This window comes from Xiphophorus maculatus, chromosome 2 (genome assembly GCF_002775205.1).
Source record: "Xiphophorus maculatus strain JP 163 A chromosome 2, X_maculatus-5.0-male, whole genome shotgun sequence".
NCBI lineage: Eukaryota > Metazoa > Chordata > Actinopteri > Cyprinodontiformes > Poeciliidae > Xiphophorus > Xiphophorus maculatus.
This window is the reverse complement of record NC_036444.1, coordinates 7,829,893-7,850,581: the sequence shown is the minus strand read 5'-3', so window position 1 is coordinate 7,850,581 and position 20,689 is coordinate 7,829,893. Positions and strand designations below refer to the sequence as shown.

Genomic DNA, 20,689 nt, shown 5'->3' with positions numbered 1-20,689 from the left:
AAAAATAATAAAAATATATATTTTATAACAAAGATTTGATAATACAAAGTATGACAATATTATAGAAGTTGGTCAAAAAAGAGAAAAGAGCCTCTTGTTTAATGAAGTGACTCTGGGCAGTCCTTGTTGGTGTGAGACACTGCAAATCTTTTTTTAATTATTTTAATTTTTGTAACAAAACTTTCCAAAAGCATCAAATCTTCTTTTTACTGAGAGCGCAGCAACTTCTCTGACTAGTGTCCTCTGTCAGTAAAAAAGCATCTTCACACTGCCGATCACCCTTGGTCACCAGCATCCTAAAACAAGAAGAGAATTTATTTTTAAACAGTTAACACGGAAATAAAATAAACCACATAATTTATGCAGACAGTTTTTGTTTTGCACCTCTAACTGTCATCTTGTGCGAGAGAAACTAGAGCCTATTCAACAGTAACATATACACGCACAACATGCATATAAGAAACAAGAATTTTAATGGAATGAGATCATTTTGAAAGAATTAAATTAATTGTTTTTTATACTCTGACAACATAAATTTGGTCCAAAACAGTTTGGAAGGTTAATTACTGATCCAAAAGCTTTGTTACATTTACTTTACACAAGTTTAAGGAACTTGTCCTGGTTTTGTTCAGATATTAATTTATTCATACATATTTAAAGACAAAGTCTGAAGCTGTGGTGCATTTTCTTAGGAAATAAGAAAGCATTTAAAACTGCAACTTCTAAAATGATCATGTGGTTTGGGGAACAACTCTAATGAAGCTTCCAAAAAAAACCTTAATGCAACCAAGATTTGCATGTGGTTTCATATTTGGGGGAATTATTTTTGTTTTGTTTCTTAAAGAGGACCTATTATGCTTCCTTAAAAAGGTTAGTATACGACTATGGGCTACCCAGAACTTGTTTTTTATATTTTTGCACAAAATCAATCTTAGATAATGATATTTTAGTCTACTCAATTCTGCCTATTTTTAGCTGCTTCCAGAATGAGCTGTTTTAGGGCCTCTTGTTTCTTTAAATTCAAATAAACCAGTTGACCAATCGTGATTGGTCGTGCTACAGCAGCATGTATAAGAAAGCATTTGGTTGCTAGGTGTAGGTGTAGGTTGCTAGGTGATGGACTGGGCTTCTCTGGGCCTGATAGGTGAGGGACAGTGCCTGCTGATTAGTGACATTATCTTCCAAAGAATTTTGAAACAGATCATGCTAAAAAACAGCTGGGTGGTTCTGCTAAGAGTTTGGGCTGTTTTAAGAAGCTGTAGAAATACAAAATAAAGAAAAACAAAATATGGAAAATGTGAATCGTTAATCGTCCCCTTTAACAATCTCTCTCTCTAAAATCTTTACACCACTAGAACCTTTTCACATTTTATTGCAATATAATCACAATGAAATGACAAATTTCAGTATGTTACAGATTATTATTATTTTTTTTTTAGATCATTGAAAAATAGTGGATAACTTTGAAGTAAATGTCATTAAAACCAATAAGTTGAAGTTTCCTGTAAGTAGAAGAAAAATATTTTGCAGTTTCATACTCAGCCAGGTGAACCATCAGCTCTTCCATGTTATACCCAGTCTTGGCACTGCATTCATGAAACAAAGCCTGGTAATCCTGTTCGAACAAAAAAGAAAAGACAAACCTTGTATTTATTTGTTATTTTAATATAGTTTATTTAATCTAGGCAGCTACTTTACGTGAATCAGTGTAGAGAGATCTTTGAATATTCAAATGCAGCTCACCTCTGCCAGCCTCTCCCCCTCCGGTCTCGTGATTTCTCTGTTGTTATTGTCTGCTAAGTCCAGCTTGTTTCCAAGCAGCATCAGCACAGTCCCTTCACACAGCTTATCCTGGAGGGGAAATACACCACAATGACTTAATTCGGTTTGCTCAAGCGTAAGAGAAACAAGAGGTTCCCCACATGAGTTTTTGAGGTAAACAAAATTATCATTATTATGCCACTGAGATTCTAAATGATCATTTTCCTCAATAACCTGTGTGCGTATTCAAATGACTGATTTGCATTTGCCAGAACAGGTCTGCCCTCTTACCCTGACGGAATCCATCCATCCTCTCACAGCACTGAAGGAGGCGCTCTGAGTTACGTCATACATGGCAAGGATGCCGTCTGCCTTTCGGTAATATTGTTCAGTGATGCTACGATACCTGGAAGCATGCAAACATTTAGCTCAACTGATAGCTCAAGTTATCAGTTGAGCTACTGATAACTGATTGGTCAAAGATTCTGTAAATTAAAAGCACACATCTGACCTCTCCTGGCCCGCAGTGTCCCACAGCTGCAATGTGATAGTGGTGGAGTTCAGAATTAAAGTCTTCATCTGGAAATCTACACCTAGAAATAACAAAACGTCATCACAACACCATCCAACAGTCCATCTATATCCAAAGAATGTGATGTTTTACAGCAGTTTTCTTTTAACAATGGAACGGCTATAAGTACACATCGTATTATATACGTACAGTATTACAGTTACATATTTTAGGTACTTAAATCTTAAAAGTGGTCAGTTTTACATGTAATCACAGTTACATATGGATAAACCTGGCCTATCCAGATGGACAGACACATTTTGTCTTGTTACAACCACAAATTTCACTGTTATCAGGATTTCTTGTGACATACTGGCTCACAGCAATGCATGATAATGAGGTGAAAAGAAAAGATTATATTATTACCCTGATGTTTTTTTTTTCTTTTACCAATAATCTGAAAAATGTTGCATATGTATTTAATCCCAATTGATCCTCCATGAGCACACAATCCCCATCATGCTGCAGAAGGGACAGGAGAGCTGAGTTTATTAAAAGATGGGAGGAGCCAGATCCAGCACTATCCTGGAAGATATAATGTTAGAAGATGCAAAAGACTGTGGTGTATTTTTGCCTCCAGCAGGACTACGGCTCTGAACAAACAGGCAATCTTACAGTTCATTGGAATGGTTTAGATCAAAGTACGACTTTGTGTTAGGATGTCCCAGTCAAAGTCTAGACCTAAATCATCATGAAGTCTGCAGCTCTAATTAAAAATAGATGTTCTCACATGTTCTCTACCCAATCTGACTGGCCCTCAGTTGGACTGGACCAGAAGAACATAAAACATAGATTTGAGTCAGAGCTGGCAGAGAGCTGCCTCAAAGTTCCCTGTTGTAATTATGTTGAAAGATGACTCTAAAAAGTACTGACTTAGGAGGTTGAGTACAAAAAAATAAGATTTTTATTTAGAAAAATATTACAACTTTTCCTTTCAAACAATTATGCACAACTTTGTGCCAATCTGTCTTCACTCAGACAAGCTGTAAGTTTCCACACAAATAAAGTTAAACATGTTAATTTTCCTCCACATTCTCACTTATTAAATTCCAATAACATACTTTGAAAATTTGGACTGTAATGTGACAAAATGTAAAAAAAAAAAATTCAACTCTGATATCAAGCAGCAGACATGTGACAAAGTGTAAATACTAGGTGTGTATTTTTGTCAGGTAGACATGACAGAGTAAAGTTCCATGTGACTGTTTACATAGCAGGGTGTTTGTCCTTTCAAGGACAGACTGCTTAAAAGTGTATTTACAGGTGAGGCATTAAACAGTGTTGCTTAAAAACAAGTTTTTAATATTATTCAAGTAAAATCAACACTTTTGTATTTAGTCACCAAACTCTAGATTTATGCAGAAGAATAAGGTGCCAAGGAATTAAGTTTTTATCTGGTTATATGGTTGAACATAAACACAGTTTTACCCAAAGCTCTTAAACCTCAACTGGTCCATGCAAAAAAAAAAATCTCCACAGTGCAAGACTGGTGATTAAGACTCAAAGTATGCAATGAAGCATAAAACTTAAGGTTGACACAGACTGAGTTGGCAGTGAGTTATTAAGTTCAGCTGTCATTTAGGAAATGGTTAGACACAGTAGAACCACAGACAAACTAACCGCAGTAATATTTCCTTTTTATATTTGTTTTTATGTCCATTTTAAACCTTTGTACTGAAGTAATGCTCATTAAAATATCTGGTATTCTTGTAATAGTTATATTGCTGTAAAATGTCCTAAAACCAACTACAAAGACTGGATGTTAAGGGAAGATATACATTGTTACTTTGACATTTATATTGTTCAAAATCTCAAGAATAGATGTTTTCCAAGTAAGCAAGAAGGGAATAAGAACTTTTGGACAATGGCATGTCTGGAAATATAAACTTGCTTCCACAGTCTTATGAAACAGGTCTGGAAAAGACCAGAATTAGGTTCCACATTGCATCATGGCACAGCTACAACCCAAGATTGACAAATTTTAAATGTTGGTAGAACATGAAAAGAGCATGATAACCAGTAATAACCAGATAGTGTAGTTCTCCAGAGATTTGAAAATTATGTTCAGTATTAAAAAAATGCTCCAGGAAAATGTAATTAATTTAATGTGGCACTAACAATTTTAATAAAAACTATACCTGAAAAAACTATAACATGCCTCTCACATGTATGGGAATGCTAGTATACAATAGAGAATTGCTTACCCACAGTAGAACTCATTTTGCTGCAGTAGTGCCCAGTGCAGTAGTGCTGGATGAAGGAGGTCTTACCCACCCCCGAGTTACCCAGAAACACCACCTTAAACACTCGTTGTAGACCGACAAGTCTGCTCTAAAAGCAAAGTAAAAGGTACCAAACTTGACACTTTTCTTGGTCTAGTCTTATATTTTTAAGAGGGAATATTTAAGATTCTCACCACCTGAGTTTGAATCTGTTCAACATTTTCATCTAGGACTTTACATGATGGTAGACAGGTCTTGGATGAATCTGTGACCTCTTTTGTATCAGTCAATTCCAACTCTTCAGAAGAGCTCAGCTGTCTTCAGAATCAACACAGAAGAAAAATAACTGAATCTTGTCTGCCTCGTTACTATAAAAAAAATGAGAAATGGAGACTGTCAATCATACAAACCTTCCTACTGGCTTGTCTTGCTGCAAGTAGTTGCCTAATATTGACCCTCTCTTCTGCAGAGACTTGGTGACGTTTGGATTCTAGAAGATTACGTGGACAGCATGAGTATTTTTTCTGAATGCTTTTCACATTTAAAAAGACAGAAATGGAGTCAAAAATACTTTATTCTGCAGCAAAATAATTTAACACAATGTTTTTTCCAATAATACAGTTTTTCTTTCATAAATTATAATTTAAGAAAAAATATAAGACATAGTATGTGCTCAAGACATTTCTGTGAATGAAAATTAAACATGTATGGAATTCACTTGAAGACAAATTTACTGACATGGTGTAACAAACATTAATCCAGTTTAGCTTACTTGTTGGGTTCAGTAAGGGTAACAAAAACATTTTCTTTTCCCGTTGACCCGGAACATTAAATTGCGACTAAGCACAAACCTTCGCTTCACTGACCACTTTCACAGAAAACTTAGATTATTAAGTCATTAGCAGGAGCTGCCTGTTTGAGTAATCATTGTCCAGGGGACGGAGGAAAGCACAGTGCTTTTTCCAAGACTTGGCTCAGGTTGGATAAACCTGGCGGGTCCAAGGAAGACAAGGGTCTTCACTGAAGAGATAAGGAAATGGCTGGGAAGAAAGGACAGTATGTCGGTGACTAACCATCTTAAGTGTTTGCTGGGCGTCTTTCTCATCTCGCAGCCTTCTGTTCATATCCCTAAAGAAAAAAAACCAACAGAAATTTGTAAATACATGGTTAATATGGAGAGAAAACATCAAAACTGAGGGAAACATCTTCCCTATAGTGAAGTCATAATCCATTCTATCAGTTTAATGCCTCCTCCACCAAAGTACCAAGTAAAAGAACAGTTCTTTCGGGATTCATGTTTCTATTAGTCTCAAAACCTGATTTTGTGCTTTACTGTCTTGGATTGGCTGTAAAATTATAATTTTTTCATAAGTGTTCATTTAAGTGCAGCCAGACACCAAACAGTCTATACGGTTAATTGTTATTTAGCTGGTAGAATCTCACATTGCTGTCATTTAATACAATTAACTTTAGAGAACAGAAACATTAATAACGATCAAACAGAGAATATAATTTGACTTTTACATAGTCACGAGTCAAAATGAAACATGATAAAGTGAGACAACATCAACACTTTTTTATTGACACACTGATGTATGACAATCTTTATCCAACCAGATAAAAAAAGGACATTGAGATCTACAATTTCTTTTTTCCAAACAGGACCTTGCAAGATAGCAGCACCGATTACAAGTATCAACATTTACATTCAACCAGATTTGTTTAGTTTTAAATGCATCACAACATAAAATAATAAAAGCAGCTAATGAAAACCATGTCTATCAAAAGCAATGGCAGTTAAAACTCTCTTCTTCACGATATAGCTTCTATCTTTTAATTGTGTTGGGATAAGAGACTGCTAATGCTTACCTTAATATCTCTAGTTGTCTCATCAGACTTTCCTTTTCCTTTTTGATGTTTCTTGATACCCTCATTACATTCCTACAGAGATACATAAGAAAACAGTGCTAATGAATAACCAACCTGCCAGATATTAACTGATAATTAATTGAATGATCACTTTCATCAGACTTCATGTGTTTTGGTGCTGACCTCTGTCGGGCCACCTGCTCCTGAGCGGCGTTGGCCTGCAGCAGGCTGAGCTGACGCAGTGCGGACTGCAGCCTCTCTCTGCTGCTCTCCACCTGCTCCAGCAACTGGCTGTTGAGGCTTCGCAGCTGCCGGTTCTGCTCCCTGATGTTGGTTTGCTCACAATTCAGTGTTCGGATTCTTGTCTCCAGCTGAAAGTGAAGGCAGAGCCCCGTGAAAACAAACACTTTACAGAGAGATGCGTTTACCACTGCTGGGATGCCCCCACCTCTTTCTGCTTGTTCATTGTGTTCTCCAAATCCTGCTCCCGTATCTTCAGCTCCTCCTCCAGCTGTTGGCCTCTCTGCTTCTCCTTTAAGCTGTCCTTCATTTTAAAATGGAGCAAAAATAAATTAAAACAATTTTGATTTTTTGCTGAATGGTACATTGATTGAATTACTCAGTTTAACTGCGTCTAGAAGTAGATGTATAGAAAGATTTAAAATAAATCTAGGTTTTAGCATAAAAAGTTCAGATTTTCATTGTAGAGGATAGTACTGATAGGCTTTTGATTTTGCAGCATAGAATCAGTTTTAGAACAGGAATTTGTCTCATTTTATTCTTTCAGGAATATTTTAAAAACCTTGCATAAATGCAGGCAGTGTGTCATTGACTTTAAGGTGATTCAGGACCTAGGTTTTTAACTTTTAATAATTATATTGTTATTGAGTAAAAGTGTGTCGATCTGCAACTGACTGCTCGTAACTGTGCTCTGTCACTTGCCAGGACATTCTTGTAAAAAAAGAGATTTTTTTTTCCATCCTGGTTGATGGAGGAGATCTCCTAAATTCACTGTGTGAGAAGTGCAGCAAATAAGATCCATTGGAGGTGCAGGGGGTGGGGGTTACTAAATCTCCATAACAACCAGACTTTTGAACACATCTTTGCCAAGAATGCCAGAACTTAAGAGCATTTTATACCTGTACCTGAGCGGCCCATTTCTCTTTTTCCTCCCTGATCTGGCTTTCCATTTCTTCATATATGGATCGGACCATCTTGTTATGTTCGCTCTCCCTTCTGAAGCAAAACAGGTTTAAAAGATTAACTCTTTTCAAATGGTTTTCATAGAAACTGCAGAGCATTTAAGCAGCAGGGGGAAGGAGCGACCTGAGAAGAGCTTGTTCCAGAGTGTTTCTCTCTCTGATGGCGTCCTGCAGATTGGACACAGCGTGGACTAACAGAGACTCCAGGGCACTGAGCAGTTCTGGGCTGTCTCTCTGGAGCTCACACCAAAGGGTGAAAAGCTCCTGCTGGCTGTTAAAAATACAGAACCATATCCTTAAATTCAGTATATAAAATCTAATAAATACATATTCCTATGGTTCATCTTCAACCTAATGTTAGCAAATACAGAAGAGTTTTGTAATAGATTGTAAATTTGTTGATTTTTGCAATAAATATATTGAAAATCTCTCTATTTTTTCCTGATAGTTTGAAAATTTAGGACCACAGATAAATGGCACAGATCATGATTCACATAATTTTCATACTCATTGGCATTCTTTGACATCTGGTGCTCAAAGCGTAGAGGCCCTGCCATCCAGCTAAACACCACATCCTCCCTTCTCAGAGACAATGCGCAACCTTTTTTCACTGGGGGACATTTCCACTAACATTCTGAAAGTAACACATCTTACTCTTTGAACATCTTGTCAGCACCCAGCTCCATTAGTATGTTGACAAATCTGGCTGCGGTGGGGTCCTGAGACCAGTCTACATCGTCCCTCACTGCCTCTGATCCATCTGGGCTCAGCTCAGCCGTTTCATCCACACCCATCAGTTCACCTGAGCCAAGAAGAATATGTTCAACTTCTTGTTTTGTTAAAGACACTAACTTCAAGGTAAGTCATAGGAGAGCAACACAAAGTATTCCATAATTTTCAAGTGGAAGGAAAATGATGAATATTTAACAAAGAAAAATGTTAAATATGTGGAATACATTTGTAGCACTTCACTGATACTGCTAAAATCCAGGGCAAAAAACCTACACTCAGGGCTCATAAAATTAGTAAGAGTTCACCTATGTGTCAACAACAACAAAAAAAGTCCAGATTTTCTGTCAAGTCCTAAGAGGTTTGTTAGTGAACAAAAAGAATCATGAAGACCAGGAAACAAAAGCAGACAGGTCAGAGAAAGAATTGTGAAGAAGTTTAATCAACATCAAAAAAATTGAAAGAGTAGGGCAGCACTATAAACCCACCAAGAAATGGACTTTAACCTAAACCGGCAGGCTAGTCAAACAGAACATTAGAGAACCAGTCAAAAGGCCCTTGCTAATTCTGGAGGAGCCTGCAGATATCCACAAACCTGGTCTTTTTGGAAAAGTGGAAAGAAGAAATACATTACTTAGTTCTAGCATCTTCTTCCAAACATATGAAACAAGGCAGTCTGGCTTGATGAGACCAAAATTTAACTTTCTGGCATTTTTGCCAAATGAAATATTTAGCAGAAAACTAACACTGCATATCACCCAGAGTGAACCATCTCCATTGTGAAACATGGAGGATGCAGCATCATGCTGTGGGGATGCTGGGAAGTATGGCTGTTTGATATCGTAAAACGATGTCCGAAAATAAGACAGAGGTAGTCCTGATCTAAATTTAAGAGTCTGTAGTATTACCTGAAAATTAATGTCTCAGTCTGACTGAGCTTGGGCTGTTTTGCAAAAACGGAAACATTTTATGTCAAAGTCTTCAAAGCTGGTAGAGACAAAACCAAAAAGAACTGCTGAGGAAGGTGGTTCTACAAATACTGACCCAAAACGGCTAAATACAAATGCAGACACTTTCCAGATTTTTATTTGTAAAAGAAAATAGAAATAAAATTACATATCATTTTCCTTCCACTTCATCATTATGTACTACTTTGTATTAGTCTTTGACATCAAGTACCAAATGTGATTTAGTATGACAAAAATGTGAAAAAAAATACAAGGGGTAAGGTAATTTTTCAAGGCAATGTGTCTCACAAACAGCTTTGCTTCGTTTCACAGCCTACTCACCAAGTCCTGTCTTGAACTCAACAGGAGTGAGAAATCCATTGTTCTCTCGGTCCAAACTTTCAAACACAGTCTCCAGTTGTTCTGGGGAGAGCGGCAACTCGCCTTCTAACCTCTGACCACAGAACCAAAAACATAAAAATCAACACTTTAAAAATGAATGTCCTTAAAGCTGCTGGTCTACCAAACCAGCCACCATACCTGCATGTCTCGTTTTGTGATGAACCCTTTCCCCTCTTTGTCACACAGGACAAAGAGCTCTTTGGCTTTGCCCATGGTCTCTGCCTGTGGGCTCAGTGGCGTCGGCTCTCTGGCATGTGGTGAAGCCAGCGGGCTACGTCTTTGACTCAGCCTGGGGCTGCCAGACGGTAGGCTCCTCAGTCTGGGGCTTAGTGGGACCGCCTCACCCCTGCCTTGGCCCACCAGCACTTCACCATCATTCAGCCACATAGACATTCCTATAGGAAGACAAAAAAGAGGAGTAAATGATTCACTCATTATGTTTTGTCTATCTCTAGTCAAAACTAGAGATAGTTTTGACTAGAGACTTTAACTCTCTAGTCAAAAACAGAGTTTAACTCTCCTGATGAATTGGAACCAATGTCTTGCTTGTATGATTGTAGACAATGCTGTCTTAAATTAGCAAGAAAGTGTCCATGAGACTACTCCCTTGTTAAACACAATGCAGAGTAAACTGTGACTGAGCACATGACACGAAGGCTGTCAGTCTGATCTACACCACATTTCAAAACAGTTTCATACATCTTGTATCACGCCACTATAGCTGAAGGAATTTTTCCTTCATATTTATTGGTAAATTATCCATCCAAGGTGTGTCAAGATCATATGCAGCTTTGCAGAGCACAAGTTGTTCTCCCTAAAAGGAGAGCAGGATGTGTAAGTGATTAAAAACAGGATGGTGTCATATGAGAAGAATTATGTGTTCTTGAAGGGGAGGGCAGCTAGAACGAGGGAAAGAGATGCAAATTTAACATTTGCAGTTGTTTGCATTGTCAAAGCTACCACAATTACAAGCAGATTTAACTCCAAAGAGCTACGGGGAAACAGCATTAGTAGCGACATCAACATTCGGAATTTTCTATTGAATACTATGAGCTATACATTTTTTACAGTAAGTGTGAATTCACATAAGTCACATTTTTCATTATAAACCAACAAAAACCATTTTGGACTTTCATACGCTGAACTAAAGTCAGGCTTAGTATAACATGCCTTGACCTTTCTACTGTATCTTTCTGCTCTGTAATCTGTTAAGACATAAAACAAAAAGCTGATAATAGTTGTAAATTATCTAGCTGGTGGTCTGGGAAGTTTTCAAAACTAAAGGATATATAGTACACCAGATAAGAGACTTGTGCAAACAGTGTGTTTTAGAGATTTAGTGTGTCAGTCGAACTCTAAACAAGCCAGAAGCCACACCAAAGTTCATAAACTACAATAGACTATTCATTTTACATTAATTTTAAAGAGGTGGCAGAAGTTGTTTCGCTTAACTACGTGGTTCAACTTCAGACATATGTTACCAAAAATACCAGAGCACTTGAGATAAAACAACAGGTTTAGCAAACAAAATTGTTACAAAGTGCATATCTGCGTTTGAAATGGCACATATAATTTTATTAAACGCCTTTGGGACACGTTTAATGACCTAACGTGAATGCGAAACTTGAAATTTAGAGCAGCATTTCAAGCAGAGGAAACAAAACCCACCACAATAGACCATTAAAAATTATTAAAGCAGAAGCCCCCCACGGAGACAACAATTTACTGTGAACTAGTGAAGTAAAAAGAAGGTCAGAGTTTATTTAAGAGACACATGTTGCATAATAAGCTTACCGAAGTTGGAAAAAGTTTGATTACTTACCTGCCGCAGCCGCGTTACTACAGAGTCCACTACCTTTGATCACTTAAGTCAGTCACTCAAGTTCCTATCTTAGACACTAGAGGGCGACTGCACATTTCATATATTTACCGTAATGTTTACTGTAGCCAGGAAAATTACATTTTTGGATCTTGCTACATTACGTTAAGCTCAATGTTTGTAATATATATATATATATATTTTATATTTGTTTATATGGCGCTGGATAGTCTTGGCATTTAGTACATTTCATAGCTGCTGGTCAGAAATGAAGCACGTTAACTATTCAAGTCATCAGAGACCACACTCTGCAATGAATTTCATGTAAGTGAGGGATAATTAGAAAACATCATTGTAAGCAATACTACTACTCCTCCTCCTCTTCCTCCTCCTTCTCCTCTTCCTACTACTGCTACTAATAATGACAACAACAATAATGCTATGCTCAAATTAAACTGTCGCTCTTTTGATGTAATTATTTTTTATGTATTTACATGAATTAACTTCTGTTGTTTTATTTTTTCTTTAAGGCAGTTTCACTTACTATGTTTATGTTGTGCTGCATAAATGAACTTGCCCTCGCTTTGCTGCCATTATGGTAAAAAAAGAAGCGTTACCATGGAATTACGGAAATGCATGCGATACTGCTGAAAAGGGCTGGGGGATGCGTTTAGAAATCATCGTTTTGGGGGGAAAAGTATAAAGAGGTGAAATGAAGAGCTACTTTTACTTCAGGTGAGTAGGCAATGGCCATTTTCTTAAACTCTGCTTGTGTAACAGTCGATGTAGTTGTAAAGGTGTGTAGATTTTGTAGGAATCCCACACTGATCCGTCTCCGAGATTATCCGCTGCCAGAGCAAAACAGCGCCAGACAGTCGTCATTAGGGGAATAAAAGCAGATAGAAAAACAACAGCAACAAAACAAGAGATTGTCGTCGTGCCCGCGTAAATTTAGTTCGCCCAGAGCCATAATCCCAGCAGCGACCTTTACACATGCCTGCCTGTGTAACAGCATGATGACCTTAGATGGATGGGTTTACTTCTAATTTAGCTGTCTGAGGCAGAGGAGCTCTTACATCAACTCCTCGTATCGGTGGAGATTTCCGCGAAACCCAGGATGTTAAGTTCTGCTGGAAGTTTTGCATTACTCCGCAACGTTCCTGTTATTTTACAAATTCTGTTTTTTTCTTTGTAGGTGATGCATTCAAGGGGATTTTCTACATGAAGGATGCCATCATACAGGATAAAGCATGCTCAAGTACCAGAATTTCGCTGACAGTTTGGACAGACTTGTGTCCTCAGATTTCTTTTATCTCTGCCAAAAACTATTTCAAAACATTTGTTTTAAAAAAGCAACCAAGTAAATTATGTGAATGGACTATTTTTCCCACTTTGTATAACCACATGGACCGTGTTTTTGTACTGAAGAATGTACGAGGTTCATGCTGAGCGAATAGATCTACTAGTCAGAAGTGTGAAGGTAACCAGCCAAAGGAAAAGAGGACAGTGAGGATCGGGTCCAAGATGCTTCAGACTGGAAACTACTCACTGGTGCTTCTAATCCAACTGGTTTTGCTGGCCTATGACCTCTTTGTTAATTCCTTTAGTGAACTTCTGAGAGGAGCTCCTGTCATCCAACTTGTGCTTTTCATGTAAGTCACAGAATATAACTTTTTAGATATCATCTAGATTAAAGTTAAATAGTGGTAGATCTGAGAGATGCAAAGATGAAGCTTTTTTGACCAATACGATTTCTGAGTAATTTTTTATTTCTGAGCTGCCAAATCTGATTTTGAATGATTTGCTTTTTTGTTAAGAAATTATAACACATAAAGAAAAAAAAAGACTTGTATCTGGGTCTTTGAGGTTGTAATCAAACAGAAAATGAAGGGCTTAAAAATTCCAATTTGTACATCAAACCACAGCCTTTTTCCCTATGCCTGCCACAATAACAAATTTTGCTTGACGATAAATTGTCCCAGACATTATTGTGATAAATGATAATATTGTTCTTTTTAGACTATTTTCACATAATGTAATGTGGCATAATAATGCAAGTCCGCCCTCTTAAAGATCAGTAATCTTTAAATTCTAACAAATATTTAACTCTGGAACTGGCAGATATGTTAAGTATCCAAAATAAATAAACAAAACAACAGAAACGGAAAAACAAAATGAGTTATGAAGTCTCTGTTAACAAAATTGTCCTTCAAAAAAGGGCTAGCTGAGACCAATGCACCAGAATGAAGACTTTTTGGTAGAAAGAGAGAGAGAAAAAAGCTAAATTATGCAAATGGAAATTATCGAGCTTATTTTATTTTATCATGCAATTAATAGATTTATTGCTTATTGTGACAAGCCTATTTGTCCCTAATTTTTACCTGATTTTTTTTTTCAAAAGCAAAGTTTCCTGAATAGTTTTTCAGGATTTATCAGTAGTCGATCACGGGAAAATAGGCAGAGTCTTAAATGTGACCAATTGATTGCTGCATCTGTTGTAATAATTATATTGGAAACCATACAGTTGGTTTTCATTTAATTGTATTAACTGGAATACAGTTAATACAATTAACTGTACAGTTAATACTGTATTTCAGTTAATACAATTAACTTCAATAGAAAGTAATACAGATTTAGCTCTACACACAAGAAAAATAGTGTCCGATGTGAGAAAAAAAATCACAGTTCAGTTTTTTTTCTTGATTCCTGAACTTTTTAGGCATTCCAGAAATTATACCTCTGTCATACAGTACATACCAAAAGTTTGGACACACCTTCTAATTCAATGGGTTTTCTTTATTTTCATGACTATTTATAAGGCAAGAAATCCCACTTATTAACCTAACAGGGCAGGTTGACCTATGAAGTGAAAACCATTTCAGGTGACGACCTCTTGAAGCTCATCAAGAAAATGCAGAGTGTGTGCAAAGCAGTAATCACAGCAAAAGGTTGCTACTTTGAAGAAACTAGAATATAAGGTGTATTTTCAGTTGTTTTACACTTTTTTGTTTAGTGCATATTTCCACATGTGTTATTCATAGTTTTGATGCCTTCAGTGTGAATCTACAATGTCAATAAGTCATGAAAATAAAGGAAACTCATTGAATTAAAAGGTGTGTCCAAACTTTTGGTCTGTACTGTATATTTTAGTTTTTATCTTGACATTAATTTATTACTGGCTTCTAAATTCCATGTGTTTAAGGAAAGGTTAATTGAAATTTTTGTCTTAACTGAAGATGTTTACGGGAGTTTCTTCAGGAACTGAAGCAGCCTTTTAGATGAGAAATCCAGTTTCTTAGATTTAGTTTATTGTTGTTGCACAAAGACACAACAGTTAATTTGGCAACGAAACGTTGTTTGGTTGCCAGAGTACACAAAAAAATTACTGAAAAACTATAAGTAAACTATAAATATATACAGATATATAAAAGTCATATTGCGGATGATTGATAATCTGCGCCAGATTTGCCGGTGGGTAAATTCTTAATATGATTGCTTAAAAGATCAATAGTTCTCCTTGTGCCAACTAATGTGGTGTTTCTCAATTTAAGATAAAAATATGATTTGATAATATTTAATTCCACGATTGTCTAGGTCTACCAGGGTTTTAAAAATAGTATGTACCAAAATTAGTGTAAGAACATCGAGTGATGCTGACCTGCCCCTCCTCCACCTGGTGACCAATTGAGCACCATCCGTCATTCTTATTAAGACTGAAGGCTCTACCCAAACATAAAGCTTATTGTTGTGTTACTATATAAAGAGCAGGACAGGAAAGCAGTAGATTATTTTGTTCAAGACGCCTAGCATAATCAGTGACTGGAAAAAACCCACCGCATGTACTTGTCACCAGACCAAAATCAACACCCCAAATAAACCAACAAAAACTGTGTTTGCAGCATCCAGGACATTGCCATCTTGTTCAACGTCATCATCATCCTCCTGATGATGTTCAACACCTACGTCTTCCAGGTCGGCCTTGTGTCTGTGCTGCTGGGCAGATTCAGGGCTCTGCTCCTTTTCTCCGCTCTCTACCTGACCCTCAGCATCTGCTTCCACTGCTGGGTGTTGGTATGCTCCGGCCTTCACAGACAATTGTGTGCAAACAGAAACTCAAATTAAGACATGTCTGTCATTACTTCTACACTCTTTCAATGTACAGCGCTGTGAAAAAGTATTTGACCTTACAGATTCCTATTTTTTTTTTTTTTTTGTCAGACAATTTAAAATTTTCAATACAACGTACAGTTTTAAAATGATTTAATTTATTGAGGAATCAACTCAACCACAATTAACCAATTAACCACATTTTCCAGGAAAGCCACATCTGCCTGATTACTGGCCCAACCAATCAAGAAATTACTTGAACAAAAACCTGTCTGACAGCATGAAGTAGGATGTGGGTCAGGAGGTAGGGGTTCATGTTGTAATTGGTGGGTTGCCAGTTTGAACCCTGATCCATCTGTCTCAGTCACTTTCCTGTTGTATCTCTGGTCAGAGGTGGTGCCGATTGAGTGGCAGCCTCTATTCTGTCAGACTGCCCCAGTGGTTACAATGTAGCTTACCACCATTAGTGCCACTGAACTAGCCAGTGACTGATTGTAACGTGCTTTGGAGTCCTCTGACTTTATAAAATGATGTACAAGTGTCTATATCATTACCATTAAAAAAATTGCATCATCCTCCCATGACAAGGTTTCCAACAAGTTACAGGCCTCATCACTCGAAGAAAATAATCCAGAAACTCTAAAGCTGTAAACCTGATGTCTGCCAGACAAAATCTGTGCTTGTTAATAAAAAACAAAAATTTAATGTTTCTATTTTGTAAAATATTCTCTAATCTCTTAGAACAGGTGTGTTAAAAAATAACACAAAAAATGTGTTATTACCTTTAATGCACATTTTGTGTTAATTTTAACACTTAATGTGTTAAAATTTACACAACACAGTGTGTTAATCTGTTTGTCAGACAGAATTTACTCCCTGCTGACATCAGATTGTATAATTCCACTCAATGACAGTTTCCAGTATTTTTTTTCTAACATGGTTTTCAAAAAGTGTTTTTGGTATTTATAACAATTTTTATTTAATCTAAAAAACACAATTATTATTACTGTACTCTAGGATTTAATGACTTTTATAAATGATGCAGTACTAAAATATTTTTGTTCTGCATCTATAAACTTATGTATCTATATATTTCATAATATAGAAATAAAAGTAGGTTTGTATATTTACTCATCTTCACAACTAATATGCATTATAAATTTAGATTTTTTTATACAATTGTTTGCTAAAAAATTCATACAATTCTTCAACATTTACAATAAATATAATTAGAAATGGCTAGCTATTTAAAAGACTCATGGATGGCACAGCCGATTATAAGCCTCAGGACACAATTCCTTTTTCATATAATGATTAAGTTTGTTTGGATTACTTTTTTCTTCTAATTCAATGAAATCATCATTGAAAAACAATCTTGAAAGATCTGTAATGGGGCAAATACATTTTCACAGTCCTGTGTAATTGCTTTGCATTGTGAGCGTTTTATCATTTTGCTCCTAGAACCTAAGATGGCTCGACTCGAACCGTTTTGTGTGGACAGATGGTCTTCTGGCTCTCTTTGTTTTCCAGAGAACAGGTAATTAATTTGGATAAAACAGATACAAATGCAGTTACTCTTGGTTTTCCTTACATCTTGTGTCTGTTAACAGCGGCTGTGTTGTACTACTACTTATACAAGCGCACAGCAGAGCACATGGGGGACCCGAGGCTGTATGAGGACTCTATGTGGCTGCGTGATCAATTTGCCAGAGCTCGTCAGTGACAACGGGACAGTGTTGAGAGAAACAATAAAGGCTCCTTTTGGAAACTGCCATCTGACAAGACTGGGCATGCACACCAGTGACTGATATCTGAATGATTTCCTTAGATTTTATGTCTGTAATGAATTGCCATTGAGCAGAGATTGAACTCACACTCTGTTAGTGAATGACTCAAAGTTTCACAGTTTGTTTTAACTGGCGCCTCAAAGTGAGGCAGATAGGCAGTTAAATGGTTTACACTGGCAGGCAAGCCAAGGATGGCACATGTAGTATAGTATTAATCAGGATTGAGCCTGTTAATCTTTGTGGCCTTTTATAAACAATCTACTACACACTTACTGCAAACGAAAGAATGAAAAAAGTTTGGCCTGCCTTAATTCATTTTATGTTTTGTACCCATCAACTCTAAGATGTAGACCTTGTCCATTTGGTAGAATTTTATTATTTCCCTCAAAGAAAGAAATCAGATGTTTTTTTTGCCTTAATAAAATGTTAGCCTGTGCTGTTTACATTGTAAAAGTGAGTTAAACAAGCCAATTTCTATGTGAACTCTGTTGGGTTTTTAGTTGGAATCTTTGTATTGTGTTCAATGTTTTTTTTTTATTATTAAATAATCCTTGTCTAATTACGGTGTAATCCTTCATTAGTAGGCTAGTCGGTATTATCCAGGAGACAAGGTGAAGCAGGGCGCCCTATTTTTAACCCAAAGATTAATCAGGGATTGAGGCTTTAAGATGCCACTAGTAAAACACACCACAAATAGCCGTCAGTGTGTCAAAAAACTTACTATTCTCAACCTGGTTAAAGCTGTGAAGTAGTTCAAGACGGGTAGTATCGTTTGTACAAGACCATTACCACTGTTTTGCAAACATAGTTATCCGACTATGTCCAGTTAATATAACAAACTTAATTTCTTTATGCAATTGTCCAAAACAAAATGGAGCTTAATTGTGAAAAGGGTAAAAAATTATACATGGTTTTTATATTTATTTCTACAAATAAAAATGCGAAGATTGCTGTGCATTTGCATTCAGTAGTTCATACTTCATAGAACCTTTCACTGCAATGAGGATTATTATCTTTAGATGAATATTAGTGATATTTGTTTATCTAAAAAAATACATCTTTGCCTCTTCTTTGCCATGTAGCTGAAACTTAGGTGAGATTAAAGCCGCCATGATGGCGAAATTGTTAGCACTGTTGCCTTGCAGCAAGAATGTCTTGAGTTGGAATTCCAGGGCTTTTCTGCGCGGTTTGCATCTTGTAGAAATACTCTGGCATTAGGAGTGAATGACTGAAGGACATCTTAAAAGATTTTTAAACCTGAACTCTGAATTACTTTATGACTAATTATCTTTTAGCTAGACAGCCATGCCAGTCTATTTTAATTAAATTACAGATTTAACAGAGCATGAGTTATTGTTGTGCAACATGACCCTTCTTTAATCCTAACCTGTCTATATTGTATTATTAAAATATTAATAGAAGAATCACACTCACAAGACTTAAAGAACCACACCATAATTTGTACAAATCCCCTTTACTTGTGAAATGAAATCCAGAGTCCTTGTGATTCAAATAATATTGTCAGTGCCATCAAATTAAGAGCCAGAATCTTGTAAGTGTTGTGATGGATGTTCTTTGTCTCGTTGGAATGTGTGATGTTCTTTTGACTTAGCCACCTAAAACAGCAGGAAAACAGATACAATTCAGTTAAAAGTGCTTAATAAACATAAACCTCTTTTAACAATGTAAAAGACAAGATGTTACATGTACCTTCATACGTAGATGCCAACCCACAGCAGTAAGAAAAGCACACCAAAGCCCATAAAAAGTGAAGCCACCAGTGAGATAAGCAGCTCCTTGTAGACGTCCCTTGTGTATTTTGTTGATGTTACTTCATAACTGATGAAAAGTTCAGGTAAACTCAGACAGAAGCGCGAAAATAAAATAATCTTCTCTCAAGTCTAATACACATGAAATGGGCTGATGAAAGCATTAAAATAAACCCACCAATTGGGCTTTTTATTCTAATTTTAATATTTGTATTTCCTCAGTTTGTTTTAAATGTCCACAATTATATTTTTTTACTGCCACAATATGTCATAATTCCATTTCATCACTGTAAGGCCAACATAATTCATCACAACATTGGGATTTTTAATGACATTGAACCTGTTGTACTGGCAGAGAAATGCTTGATCTTCCAATTATTTTTTGTCTTCTTTTTTTTTGGCACAAGCTAACAGTTCTATGCTGTGCAATTATTGTACAGCATAGTCTATTTTTTGTGTGTATCCTGACTTTGTTTTTTCAATGTCCACTCTACATTCCCCAGCTGTGAGTTTGATTTCAAACATTCATATACCAAAAGTCCAGTGAATTGATATGTCATCATATATTTTTGTTCAGTCCCTGCAAATTGTGTTGTGTCTATAACTCTGAAACACTAAAACTCTGCTATTTTCCAATCAATATAAGAGATATTTCAAATTACATTATTATTTTTTGACACAAGAGTTACAAGTTATAGAAAATTTAAGTTGCCATATATAGCGCAATATAATCTTGACCCACAAGAATCCACAGGAGACAATGCGCATTTAATACTCTCATGTCCTTTATGCTATGTACAACGGACAGTATAAGGTACTGTAACAGAACCAGCGGAAGGATACACGAAGAACCAGGCTGTGAAGAACATTCCGATGGCCAGTAGGACCACAGTGAGGTGGGGGAACACCGCTGGGTTCACCGGGCTGGTGTACCTGGTCATGGCCTCTAGTTCCTGCAGCCACAGCAAACAGGAAGCCCACACACAAGCAGCTTAAAAATACTGAAATTTATCAAAGCAACGCAACATAAAAACAATGTCCGGCTTTGGTAAGCGATACAAATAATCTGAAGACATTTAATGACGTGCTCAGCAACGTTTGCATGCTTGCTAGCTGCTCCGTTCAGAAAATATATTGATTAATCGGGGAACTAGAATACAACGTGTAAAGATGAAGCTAGCAAAAATATATCAAGGTTGCATGTATAAAAGCATAATATGATATACATTGAGTAATAAACATCGTAATTCATTACCATTTTGTGACGAAGCGAGATTCCCGCAGCTACTGTTCGAGATGAAAAGGCCACGTACTGGTTACTTCTTCCTGGTTTTTTTCTGGACGTAGGGATGACGTCATTACGTCAAATTACTTTTTCCCCTCATGTTAGCCTTTTCAGTAAAGTTTGCCTTTCGAATCTCTCGGTGCTATACTGTATACATTTTGTTCGTTATTTGCTCTGTAAATTTTTACCTAGTGATTTACAATGAAACAGTCAACAATG

The 20,689-nt window shown here is 36.6% G+C and overlaps 3 protein-coding genes across 6 annotated transcripts; 1 reads left to right on the top strand and 2 right to left on the bottom strand.

Moving 5' to 3' along the window:
• Positions 1-75: 75 nt before the first annotated feature.
• Positions 76-11,619, bottom strand: cracr2b (calcium release activated channel regulator 2B). 4 transcript variants are annotated; one of them, XM_023325664.1, is made up of 18 exons: positions 11,498-11,533; positions 9,842-10,098; positions 9,644-9,755; positions 8,280-8,427; positions 7,750-7,896; positions 7,563-7,659; positions 6,872-6,967; positions 6,607-6,794; positions 6,424-6,495; positions 5,628-5,682; positions 4,965-5,044; positions 4,749-4,872; positions 4,537-4,663; positions 2,273-2,354; positions 2,053-2,167; positions 1,744-1,851; positions 1,539-1,615; positions 76-296 (listed from the first exon to the last, which is right to left on the bottom strand). In XM_023325664.1, exons 2-18 carry the CDS (start codon positions 10,094-10,096, stop codon positions 194-196), a joined length of 1,986 nt encoding a protein of 661 aa, XP_023181432.1. In that variant the 5' UTR covers positions 10,097-10,098; positions 11,498-11,533; the 3' UTR covers positions 76-193. The 4 variants fall into 4 exon arrangements, with proteins under 4 accessions (XP_023181432.1, XP_023181422.1, XP_023181438.1 ...); XM_023325654.1 differs by having other exon boundaries at positions 77-296; positions 11,526-11,619; XM_023325670.1 differs by having other exon boundaries at positions 77-296; positions 4,752-4,872; positions 11,526-11,619.
• Positions 11,620-12,155: 536 nt separating this feature from the next.
• On the top strand, positions 12,156-18,237 carry LOC102221853 (transmembrane protein 138). The gene is made up of 5 exons (XM_005806950.3): positions 12,156-12,257; positions 12,718-13,174; positions 15,422-15,593; positions 17,091-17,166; positions 17,240-18,237. Exons 2-5 carry the CDS (start codon positions 13,047-13,049, stop codon positions 17,350-17,352), a joined length of 489 nt encoding a protein of 162 aa, XP_005807007.1. The 5' UTR covers positions 12,156-12,257; positions 12,718-13,046; the 3' UTR covers positions 17,353-18,237.
• Positions 18,238-18,873: 636 nt separating this feature from the next.
• Positions 18,874-20,537, bottom strand: tmem258 (transmembrane protein 258). Its single transcript, XM_005806951.2, has 4 exons — positions 20,441-20,537; positions 20,029-20,138; positions 19,127-19,255; positions 18,874-19,032 (listed from the first exon to the last, which is right to left on the bottom strand). The coding sequence occupies exons 1-3, from the start codon at positions 20,441-20,443 to the stop codon at positions 19,129-19,131; spliced, it is 240 nt and encodes a 79-aa protein (XP_005807008.1). The 5' UTR covers positions 20,444-20,537; the 3' UTR covers positions 18,874-19,032; positions 19,127-19,128.
• Positions 20,538-20,689: the final 152 nt, after the last annotated feature.

What these genes read in the sequence shown, in the direction of transcription:
- cracr2b (XM_023325654.1), bottom strand. Translation starts at nt 10,096, where the DNA reads ATGTCTATGTGGCTGAATGATGGTGAAGTGCTGGTGGGCCAAGGCAGG. An exon ending in GAGCAGGTGGCCCGACAGAG is followed by an intron (nt 6,496 to 6,606) that starts GTCAGCACCAAA and finishes GTATCTCTGTAG; the next exon opens with GAATGTAATGAGGGTATCAA. An exon ending in AGACAACTAGAGATATTAAG is followed by an intron (nt 5,683 to 6,423) that starts GTAAGCATTAGC and finishes TTTTTTCTTTAG; the next exon opens with GGATATGAACAGAAGGCTGC.
- LOC102221853 (XM_005806950.3), top strand. Translation starts at nt 13,047, where the DNA reads ATGCTTCAGACTGGAAACTACTCACTGGTGCTTCTAATCCAACTGGTT. An exon ending in ATCCAACTTGTGCTTTTCAT is followed by an intron (nt 13,175 to 15,421) that starts GTAAGTCACAGA and finishes CTGTGTTTGCAG; the next exon opens with CATCCAGGACATTGCCATCT. An exon ending in CTTTGTTTTCCAGAGAACAG is followed by an intron (nt 17,167 to 17,239) that starts GTAATTAATTTG and finishes GTCTGTTAACAG; the next exon opens with CGGCTGTGTTGTACTACTAC.
- tmem258 (XM_005806951.2), bottom strand. An exon ending in TTCACAGCCTGGTTCTTCGT is followed by an intron (nt 19,256 to 20,028) that starts GTATCCTTCCGC and finishes ACTTTTCATCAG; the next exon opens with TTATGAAGTAACATCAACAA.